An 11,875-nucleotide genomic window follows, 5' to 3' on the forward strand; every position below is an offset into this window, starting at 1 on the left:
TTGTACATCAAATTTAAAGGTTAAGGCTGATAATAATATCCAAAGCTCTGTCTGACTCTCAGTTCTAGAAAAAGGGAACATGAAACACTTCTATAATTTGTAAAATCTGTTTTTATATCAATATCTGTCTAACGTGACAGCTATTGTTTGCATCTTCCTGTTGGCTCGATTAAAACACACACACACACACACACACACACACACACACACACACACACACACACACACACACACACACACACACACACACACACACACACACACACACAACCTCAGTCACACTCACAATGTCACCAAAGACATCCTACAAACACTTAGGACCCTTAAACCTGAATGTCTCCAAATAAGTCTTCAGTCTTCAAGTACAGAGAGGCTCCTCACAGCTACAGGAAACCTTTCAGTGCAAATACAAAGGTACAAATCAGTGGTCTCTGTTTACATCTGTGTGCACTGTCAATACCACAACATGAATTTAAATTAATGATCACTGCAGACAAACAAAGGACAGGTAACCCCAGCCAGCCTCGCTAACAGTCTAGCTTCTTCTTTGTTAAGCAGGTGAGATGATGAAGCTGGAGCAGGGAGTGGGACACTGGTCCAATCAGGCAGGAGATAGGTGGGACTGAGGAATGACAAGTGAAAGCACCCATTCTGGATGCTCGCTGGCACGTAGCATTCTGCACAGAAAGGATAAATCCCACAGAGAGCGAAAGGAAGAAAGTCTTTATGGGTCTAACCTTTTTCTGTGGACGGTTTCATGTGGAACAGGATATTCAGCAGCATTCTTTAGCAGCAAGATACCTTCCCATATGATTCATGTTGAACGTTGTTACTGGGAGCAAAGTAATTAACAAGATATTCAAAGACAGTTATAAGCAGAATATTTAATAAAATTTGCAGGCAAACAAAAACTTAAATGTCAACATGGTTCAAATTCTTTCAGCTCCAATAAAATAATCAGTTTGTAACATCCAGGCATGAAAAACATGATTGTTGTCTGCAGTATTCAGTTAAATGGTGCCGGGAACACGGAGAGCCCGTGGGCTCGGTTTTTATAAGAATTGAGCTTAAAGACATGGAGTGCATAAGGAGTCCTAATGAACAGCTGAGAATGACTCAATAGTTTTGGGAGCTTGTATCTATTTAAAAACCAAACCTCAAAGAGTGTTAAAGCAGGGAGAACCTCATCAAATATGGAAATAAGTTAATTATATCATAATTTAAATAGACAGAGACTCTGAAGGCCCCCCCCTCCCAGTGGTTGGATAACGCCCACTGTGATGAACTATATTCAAGGACATGATTATTACTTAGCTAACTGCTAACGTAATGATGAGAATGTCTTTCGCACAGATGCACATACTCCTTAATCCAGCTCTTATCTTCTACCACAAGGTCGAAAATCTTCAAAAACACTTCACTTCTGCCAAGAATCAAATCCCTCTCTCCCATATCTGTCCTCCTTTTAAGCTTTTATCTTTAATTTTATAAAACCCTTTGTTCTCTAGTGTTTTTGCTTTTTAATTATCAATAATTCTTTTCATGCACAAAATATGGTAATAAAGTGAGGCTTGGAGGTAGGAATCTCTCCCTCTTATCTTGTAAGCCAACTTCCACATCATGAGGTTTCTGTGGTCTCTGATGTATTTCATTAGAGACACGACCCTGCATGCATTTATGTTTAAAGCATTTAAATTACTCCATTATCAAATTTGATTGAAGTCACTTTAGATCAAGTCAAAAGCTTTGCATGAACATTTGAACCACCTATTATTGAACTCATGCTCAGAAGAATAAATAATGATTGTTCAGCCCACAGCACAGAATTTAACTCGTTTTGTAGAGAAAAGGACATATATCTGCAGGAAATGTCTCTTAATAAACATCTGTAGAAATGTATTTGGACCCTCAAGTAAATATCGAATATCTGGACTAATTTAAATGTATTCATAGTTACATAATCACACAGTTACACTAAATAAAGTAAAAACATCACCTGTAGTACTGATTTTCTTTTTTCAATATTCTTTTCTTGAATTAAGAATTTGAAGACCTCTGTCTCTATCTACTGGCTGTAACTCTGAACTGCATTCTGATTATATTAAAACATGTATAACCTTTCACATCTGAATATTTTTGAAGCACTGCAACTGCAGAAGTGTATTACTGAATGTTTCTCAGTGCAGGAAGCTGTACCTGCTAAAATGAGGACATAAAGGCTGATTTTATGGTTAAGTCTGGTGTTTTAACCTGAACTATGCTTTTCCAGCTGCACAAGTGGACACATTTCTCTCAAAACTGCATTTTTGTTGCTGTATTTTTTAAAAGAAAGGACCATATTTGGAGCATGTGTGTGTGTTTTATTTAAAAACAAACCTCATGGGGCTGTTTGTATAAATACTTTATTACTTCGAGCATTATTTTAATCAGCAACAGTTGTGGAGACAGTTTCACTGCAGGGTGGATGGGTGGGTCCAAACAAACCACACTTTGACACAATAATGAGCAGTTTGTTTCCCGTTTCAAACAGCACTCTGGCACTCCTGTGCTGAAAAGCAGTCATGCTTTGTGAGGACCTCTTAATATCACATCATCACACAGTGGCACCTGACCAGGATTAGGGGTTTTCACCCATAAGATGGATTCTGCAATACACTGGGGACCCTTAATTTTAGACTTTATTATTCAGGTTTTTATTTTATGTTCATTTTCAGATGCTCTTTGGTGAGATTTGGGAAAAGCTCCAGTTTTGTTTTGTAAACCAAACGTTAGAAGGTAAAATTCTGCAATAACTTGGTTCTTGGTTATCAAGTCGATGCCTCGTGCCCCAGTCCTTTGACATACCCTGTGGGGATCATTGTCGATGAGAAAAAACATGCCCTTTATTCAAATCCACTTATGACCCCCCACCATCCATAAATCTCAACAAACAAAGGTGTATATTTTAAGAAAGATGAAGAAAAAATACTCAGTATGAAGCAAAAAAGAAAAAAACAAAAGAAAAGGGCAATTCTCCTAGATGGAAATTCAAATACTAACCCTGCAGTGGCCAAATAACAAAATGCCTTCTCGCGTGTACCATAGATTTACAGACTCATAAGATGTACACTGTGGATATAGAACAAGATATGACAGCTGATATTGAAGCTTTAAAAGGATAAAGACTTTCATAAAGGTAAAGTAAATGAGACCAGAGAAATGTCAGATTATCATTTTTATTATTCGAGTCATTTTAGCACACGGTACTCTTTGGTTAGGAGAGAAATACTTTTTACTGACCTCCAGCCAGCGGCTATATTTTCCTTGCCTTACATAAGGCACTTTTAGCTTTTCATTACAGTTAGTTACCAGAAAATATTCCACTCATGAAGACCCATCGGTCAACATGTCAGGCCTAATTAAATCTTTATTCTAACAAACTGTAAAATACATTTGTTGATGTTTGGTGAGACTGAATAACAGTGAAGAGAACACTTTAGCTGATACTACCATTTAAATTAATTAATTGCAAAAGTGCATATTAACACCAAATAACAGCACACAGACACACACCTTCTACACACTGTAACTTTAGCTGGCATTCTTGCCACTCTTCTTCTTCTTTTTCTTCAGGACCTGCTTCTTGGGGTCTGCGTCAGAGGATGGAGCTGATTTAGTGTTCACAGAAGACGAGGCTGACTCTGAGGGTTTTAAGACTGCTTCTGGTGCCTGAACGGGTTCGGCTATCTGCTGCTGATCCTTCTCGTCTTGTAGAAGCACCATTGGCTTGACCTCACTGGTGTCCTCGTTGAGCTCGGCCTTCATTTCTTCTCCATCCATTGCTGGAGAGGCCCTAGTTTTCTCAGTCTCTGGTGTTAGTAGAGATTCAGATGGCTGTTGCTGATCCTTATCATCTTGTGGAGCCACTTGTGGTTTGCCCTCACTGGACTCCTCCTGGATCTCAGCCTTTATTGCATCTGTTTGTGGATCAAACTTGGCTTTCTCAGGGTCTGATGCTGATGTAGCTTCAATGGACTGCTGCTGGTCTTTCTCATCTTTCACTGGTGCCCCTGGTGTGATCTCACCGGTCTCCTCCAGGATCTCAGCCTTCATTGCCTCCATTCCTATTTCAGCTTTGGCTCGTTCTGGTTCTGGTTTTGGTACAGGTGCGACCGTCTGCTGGATCTCTGCGTCTGGTTCCGCTTGCTGCGCCTCTTCAGCCTCAACTTGTGTCTGAACCTTTATCGCCTCTGTATTTTGATCTAATGCTGTTTCTAAAGTTGTCTTCTGAGTGGTTGTGGCTTCTGCAGCAGGCAAAACCGGATCTAGAACCTCCTCCACCTTCACTGGCTGTGGCAGCTCTGAATCTGGTGCTTTTGACTTTTCATCTTCCACCTGCTCAGGGACTGAATCCAGACCCTCTTTCACTTGAGGTTTATCTTTGAAATGGAAAAATGCAGATGAAACTAGATCTTCTTCAAGGTCTAACTCATTATTTTCCTCTTCCTCATTGTCAACAGTTGTCGTCAACAGGGAGGCAGCAAACTCTTGCAGCTTGGTCTGCTCCTCCTTCAGGCGGGACATGCCCTCTGTCAGAACCGGGTCCTCCTCCTCGATTTCCTGCATCTCATCAGGGGTCAGTAGGGCAGATTCGTCAGCACCGTCAGGCTTGTTATTGAGGTTGGAGATGCCAAAGACCTTTGTTGGAAGGTTGGCATTAGAGTAGCGAACATCCTTGATTTTGTCATACAGCACTTTCCTTTCATCCTGGAGGGCACGGCAAAGCTTCTCCAGCTTCTGAATCTTCAGGACGAACAGATTGTACTCTCTACCTTTCTCTGTTCTCTGAAGAACAAGAAGGGATGAAGAAAATGAGACAAAATGGCACCATAAAAAGACGATGCTGTTAGAGTAGGGTATTTATGAATCGCTAAAAATCTTTGGTTTGGTGATGCTTTGCTGTCATCATCTAAATTAGGTCACTGGTGCAACATGACCCAAGACCCCATTTGTACCAGGACCAATTGGAAAATGGATTAGCTTGTCTGCTGGATCAGTCAGTTTGATTGTATCCATCTTTTTTTTTTTTATCAGCTAATATGTTGGACCCATGAAAACAGTTCTCTAAATATTTACATTTATAGATGGGATTCTTTCATGATCTCCAACTTTCTGCTTCTAAATTCAGATAAAACTGAGGTTATTGTACTCTGCCCTGAAAATCTTAGAAATGTGGTATCTAACCAGATTCAGTAGTTGGGAGGCAGAGCCTTCAGTTTTCAGGCCCCTCTGTGGAACCAGCTTCCAGTTTGGATTCAGGACACAGACGCTATCTCTACTTTTAGGGTTAGACTTCAAACTTTCTCCAAAGCATATAGTTAGGGCGGGATCAGGTGACCCTGAATCCTCCCTTATGCCTGCAATAGGTGTGGGCTGTTGGGTGAGTCCCATGATGCACTGGGTGTTTCTTCTTCACTCACTATGTGTTAATAGACCTCTCTGCACTGAATCATAGTTGTTATTAATCTCTGGCTCTCTTTCACAGCATGTCTTTTATCCTGTCTTCCTTCTCTCTCCGCAACTGGTCGTGGTAGATGGCCGCCCCTCCCTGAGCCTGGCTCTGCTGGAGGTTTCTTCCTGTTTAAAGATAATTTTTTTCTTCCCACTGTCGCCAGAGTTCTAGCTCATAGGGGGTCATATTATTGTTGGGTTTTCCTCTGTACGCATTATTGTAGGGTCTACCTTAAAATATAAAGCATCTTGAGGCGACTGTTGTTGTGATTTGATGCTGTATAAATAAAATGGAATTTAATTCATGGATTTGCAGCAGGCACCTATACTGTGGCACTAAATCTGACAGCCTAGGAATTAGCTAATAAATTGGAGGAGTGTCTACTCATTGACCACTGTGTTATAAAAAGAGTAACGGAATCTAAGGAAATACTATACATGCATCCGACAATTATTCGGTCCCGTGCTGGGGCCAAAAAATTTGTACAAATTTGAACAATCATGTTTTTATCGATAAGGCACTGGCACCACATGGATTCAAAAAGGATTAACCAAGGCCTGTAGGTGTCTCTCTCCAATTGTGAGTAAATTCTCCAGCTAGTGCATCGTAAACATTTACCTCTTCAATCATATCAGTCAAAGCCTTGTTGCAGTTCTCAAACCTCGTCTTCCACAGACTGGACTCTTTCTCCACTTTCTTCATCTTGTCTGACATCTAAAAAAACAAAAAAACAACAACCACGAAATAAAATAAAAGCTACGAATCAGACTTGTGTCAGATCCATCCAAAGTCAAGAAAACGTGTTAGAGCAACAACCATCCATTTACATCTCACACACACACAAAAATTCTGGTAAGAGGGGTTTTCTTTAATCGTCACACATTCATTTCTGCACTCATTGTGTCTGACATAAAAGATGAGAGTGACTGTCCCCTTTACCTTACACACACACACACACACACACACACACACACACACACACACACAGAGGTCAAAACTCACATTTTCCATCTCCTTTTTGAAGCGGACGTAGATTTCGTTGCTTTTGGCCAGAGTTGCCTGGAACTCATCAAACTTCTGACCATACAGGGTCAGCTGTGGTTAGAGAGGAAGGCTGATAAGTCAGAGTCATAAGACAGATATGTTTATATTAGCAGATCCCTCATAATTTCTATTTAAATAATATGACGACAAACTAAAATCAAGCTTTATTCGCTGCTCCTGCAAGAAAACCTCCAAAAAAACCTCAAACAGATCTTGGTTAGACAAATTTAGAACAAATTAAACTTAACTGCAGTCATTTTTTCCCATGTATTGATTTTTGAGGCCCAGACTAAATCTCCACATTCAAGTAAGATGCAGTATTCGAAGTATACTCTAAGTATATTTGCACTAGACGGAAAGATGTTAATGAGACTTACATATACGCATTTCTCTGTAAAAGTGTTTTTTTTTTCAAATGCATTTTAATAAATTCAGCTTTTCCAGATAGCTTATTGAATAATTATTTTTGTTTTATATAATTAATAAAGAGAACAGCAGTTTTCTGATATTATTCCTCACAGTGTGGAGACGTTTTAAGCCGTCATGCACAAAATAAGTGCATTCAGCTCATTGTGGTCTTGTGTGACACCTGCAGTAATCTGCCTGACTCAGCCTCGGCTCCCTGTCCTGCGGTCAGCGTGTTAGTTTAGTCAGTGAATATTCACCTGCGCCTGCATGACAGTCCCCTGCTCTCTGAGTGTCTGAGCCTGCAGTTTCCATTCAGCAGCCTGAACCAGTAACTGGTTAGAAGAGAACAGACAGAGCCAGACGTTAAAGACGTTTCTTTACCTTCTTCTTCATGGCCAGCTCCTGCTCCTTCATAGCGAAGCATTTCTTTGTTTTGTCAATAGCCTCCCTAAGCAACTAAGGTGACAGAGACAGTATACAGTTAATCTGCGTGGCCTTCAAAACAGATTTAGAGAAAATTCATCTTGATTATCAAGCTAACAGTAAGCAGCCCGTTCTCATCCCCTAACCGTCAAAGCCTTTATGCACAAAGTGTCGTGGTTATTGCATTAGTGAGACGGGTCTGTGACACCCAACTCATTACTTTCCAGCTTGTAGGGTTACTGGTGAAAAAAAAGCACCATTTATTTCAAATCACCAGTTTTCCCAGAACCTTGAGAAAAATGAGATCATTAAAGTCTTGGTGGATAATTTTGCCAGGGTCAGTGCATCACTTATGTAAAAGGAAACATCTGACCAAACTGGAGCAGCTGACACACGAGGATGAGAATATGTTGCAATAAGACTGCTGTGCTGAAGTCACATTAAATATGTTTAAATGGAATTTTAAAAACAGACATATAATACCATTAATGATATCCATTGATATCACCTTTTAGAATTGACATGCCAAAGTTTGTTCACATGTAGATAAACTGACATAAGTGATATCTGGAGAGCTCTGGGTGAATTCTCAGCATGCTTGGACAAACACGTATCCTTTATTTCTTCACTGGTTACAATGGAAGCAATGGCACACTCACGTATTCCTTCTCTCTTTTGTGTTTCTCCTCAGCTTCGGTCAGCAGAGCGTTGGCCTGCTGCAGTTTGGCTTCAATCAGTTTCTGCTGCAGGTCACGATGCTTGTTGATCTTCTCCAAACTCTGCAGGAAGGAGGAGAACAGGAAAGAATTTACCTTCATATCATTTTCTCAAGCCTTTCGTCCTATGAAAGCTTCAAAAGGCTCCAGCCCCCCTGTGACCCTCAATTGGATAAGCTAAAGGGAATGGATGGGTGGATCAATGGATCAATTTACCAATGAATCAAAAAGAAAAAACTCATTTGAAGTAACTCTAAAGTTTTGTTTTTTATTCAAAGATATCTGAAAATACATTTTAATGTGTAATGTTGACCTGTGACCTCTCACCTCCTCCCTCCGTTCACACTGGGTCATGAGGTTCTCCAACTTGTCGGTCAGGTTGACGTTTTCACGGCACAGCTTCTCATTTCGTGCACTGTGCAGCTCAATCTGGCTCTGGATCTCACCGAGCATGCTCTGGAAGTGGGTGGTGATCTCCGTTCTCTTCTCCTCGTCCTCCTTGCAGCGCTGCAGAGTCTCCTCCTGGAGGAGGTAGCGGTGGCAGTCGGGGAGAAGTGAATGGAAGAAGGGGAAGGTGAAAGAAACAGAGTTCAGTCAGGCTTCAACTTTCCTTCTTCCTGTACAAGTGAATCAGCTCTTGCAGATAATAACCACCATCTAACTAACTACAAAACACTGAGATGTTTATATGTGTTTTTATACGGTTTGTGCTCATCGTGAAAGTGGATTAAAAATTATGTCTCAATAGTTTCTCCTGCTGTGCCATAGTAAATGCAAACATCCTCCACACCCTCAGAATATTGTAGAATGACTGCTGCTCTCTGCACAGACTCTCCAGTTTGCTGCGAGCTGCGATGCTGCTGCGATACTCGGCCTGCAGCTGCTGCCGCTCCTCCAGCACGACGGACAACTTCTGCTGGAGAGCACCCAACCTCTGCACATCGCAGCGCCGCAAGGCCGCCTGCGAACACAAGGAGAGGCACTTGCTATGAATTTTAAAGACGCAGTGCCAGAAACAGTATAAATACTTCCAGCAAGCAACACCAAAAACTTCAGCTGCTTCCTTACCAGCTCAGCATACTTCCTGACCAGAGCTTCCAGTTTCTCCTCTGGAGAAGAGAGTTCGTTCAGGGCCTGCATGATGAGAGAGGCCTCTGCAGAGAGGAATACAGTTTCTAGCATTTTGATAATACACACAGGATATAGTGTTCATTATTTAAGCTTTCATTTGTTATGACAAAAACAATTTCCCTTTGTTTTTTTAAATAAATTATACTTTGTATTAATAACGAGATGGTTCACCCTCTCATGTTTCTGGCTTTTTAAATTTTATTTTTCTAAAGAAAAGTTGTTGCTGCTCACATCAAAGGCGCTATAAGCTAAATAAAAAAAAGAATCAGAAAGTATTAAAAGTGCAAGATAAAAAAGAAGATAAAAGCTCAAGTAGCTTGCATATAAACTAGGCTAAGAGCTAATAGAGTAAATAATAAATAAGTAAATGCAGTTCATCCTCAGCATGAGCAAGATAATATTGCAACAATAGAAAACTTCTAGAAAACTTCTAGAAAAGTTCATTAGGAACAACTGAAAGACTTTTTGGACAAAAATTCAGTTCTTTCCCAACATCAGTCAGGATTCAGAAAACAACACAGCACAATAACTGCTGCTATTAAAGTGGTTAATGACATCGTTGATTCAATGGACTGCAAAAAATACTGTGCTGCTCTTTTTCTTGACTTGTCAAAGGCTTTTGATACAGTTGACCATGCTATTTTATTAAATAGACTAAACAATATTGGTCTATCTGTAAATGCTGTAAGTTGGTGTTCAAATTACTTGTCAGCAAGAAAACAGTGTGTCCATGCTGCTGGGTCTTCTTCCTCCTTTCTCCCAGTATCCAAAGGAGTTCCGCAGGGCTCCATATTAGGGCCATTGCTATTTTCTCTTTACATAAACAACCTTTGTGATAATTTGTCAAATGCAGCATTTCATCTTTATGCAGATGATACAATTATTTATTGTTCATCCCCTTCAGTAGCACAAACCCTGCAATTTCTGCAGTCTGCCTTTGATGTCGTTCAGTCCCATTTAACTCAACTTAAGTTGGTGTTAAATCCAGAGAAATCCAAGTTCATGTTATTCTCAAATGGCAAAGAGTTGTTAGCTGTCTCCTAAGATTAAAACAATTCAAGGAACTGAAATTGAAATGGTCACATCTTACATGTATCTAGGGATCATTATAGATCAGAATTTGTCATTTAAAACTCACATTCAAAGACTTGTGTCGAAGTTAAAACTAAAACTAGGTTACTTTTTTAGAAACCAATCCTGTTTCTCCCTCCAAGTGAGAAAACACTTGATTCATGCAACTTTTTTACCTTTATTGGATTATGGTGACATGCTTTTTATGAATGCACCTGCCCACTACCTAAAGAGGTTGGATACTGTGTACCATTGTGCTTTACGTTTTATTACTGGCTATGGAAATCGTGTACATCATTGTTCTTTGTATGCTGCTGCTAAATGTCCATCTTTGCATATTCGCAGACTCTCCCATTGGTTGATCTTTATCTATAAATCTCTCCTTGGGCTGGTTCCATCTTATTTATGTGTTTATATGTGTAAAAACCACAACCAATACAGCCTTCATTCGCACAATATCATACAATTGATTGTCCCAAAAATCAGAACAGGATTGGGGAAAAAGGCTTTTAAATATGCTGCCACTGCTTCCTGGAATAATCTGCAGAAGGAACTGAAATTATCAGAATTGGTTACCTTGGGAGAGTTTAAGTCTGTCTTAAAGGAACGAGAGAACAGCTCTTTTACTCAGTGTGATTGTTTTTAATGTACTCTTAATTTGATCTGTTATTGTTTATTTTACACATGTTGGTATGGGATATTGTATTTGTTTTAAATGTTATATACTTATGTGGTATGTGACTTTTGTTGCCATGATGCCAGGTCTCTCTTGGAAATGAGATTTTTAATCTCAATGAGATTTTTACCTGGATAAATAAAGGACTAATAAAAAAAATAAAAAATAAATAGACAATATAAGTTTCATTTTAGAGTTCAGTTCTTTTAAGGTGCATTGGTTAAAAATTGTTTCTATTTTGGGGCTAATAAGACTGTATCTGACACCTGTCAGTGCGATCAGCTCAAAAGCACCAAAAATTTGTTGAATTGGCTGCCTCACCTGTGTCACCTGTGTCCATGGCGCTTGTGATGTCATCTTTTGCCTCCTCCTTCACCTTTTCCACCTCCGCCTCCACCCCACTCTACATCCAAAACAGTATAAAACATTGCTTTTTTTTTGTTTTTTGTTTTTGTTTTGTTTTTTACATTTGTTCGGCACACATCACCAGCAGCCAGACATCAAGGAGCAGGTGTTGTTAACTTTTAAAACCTGTTTGTCGAGGACGCCGGCTGCGGAGCTATACATGTGGATGATGTCATCCAGCCGTCGACTGAACTGCTCCACAGGGTCCAGATTGTCAGGAGAGGAGGCGGAGCAAGCTGCACCTGCCGTCTCACCCTCACTGCTCTCAGGCTCCAGGGAAGACGCCTTGTCAGATGTGGGAGGCACCAACACCTCAGCTGCTTCCACCGACGTCTCCATTGTCAGTTTTCTGGAACTAATGCACATGGATTTTTTTTTTTTTTTTTTTTTACAGCAGGCAGATACAGAGATTTACAGAGAACCTAACAAGACGAAGTAAAACTTAACTGTTAGACGTCACTCATTCAAACTTCAGGAGGAAAAAAACTTTGATTTCACTCTATTCATATA

The 11,875-nt window shown here is 40.1% G+C and overlaps 1 protein-coding gene across 1 annotated transcript; it reads right to left on the reverse strand.

Annotated features, from left to right (window-relative positions):
* Positions 1-3,570: 3,570 nt before the first annotated feature.
* Positions 3,571-11,315, reverse strand: txlnba (taxilin beta a). The gene is made up of 9 exons (XM_063494688.1): positions 11,291-11,315; positions 9,151-9,236; positions 8,873-9,043; positions 8,410-8,604; positions 8,026-8,145; positions 7,325-7,399; positions 6,494-6,586; positions 6,110-6,205; positions 3,571-4,824 (listed from the first exon to the last, which is right to left on the reverse strand). The coding sequence occupies exons 1-9, from the start codon at positions 11,298-11,300 to the stop codon at positions 3,571-3,573; spliced, it is 2,100 nt and encodes a 699-aa protein (XP_063350758.1). The 5' UTR covers positions 11,301-11,315.
* Between the last annotated feature and the right edge of the window lie 560 nt (positions 11,316-11,875).

Source organism: Pelmatolapia mariae, linkage group LG15 (assembly GCF_036321145.2).
Source record: "Pelmatolapia mariae isolate MD_Pm_ZW linkage group LG15, Pm_UMD_F_2, whole genome shotgun sequence".
NCBI classification, from domain to species: Eukaryota; Metazoa; Chordata; class Actinopteri; order Cichliformes; family Cichlidae; genus Pelmatolapia; species Pelmatolapia mariae.

Coding starts and splice junctions, on each gene's coding strand:
- txlnba (XM_063494688.1), bottom strand. Junction 8,605..8,872: donor CATTCTACAATATTCTGAGG/GTGTGGAGGATG, acceptor TACCTCCTCCAG/GAGGAGACTCTGCAGCGCTG. Junction 8,146..8,409: donor AGTGTGAACGGAGGGAGGAG/GTGAGAGGTCAC, acceptor TCCTTCCTGCAG/AGTTTGGAGAAGATCAACAA.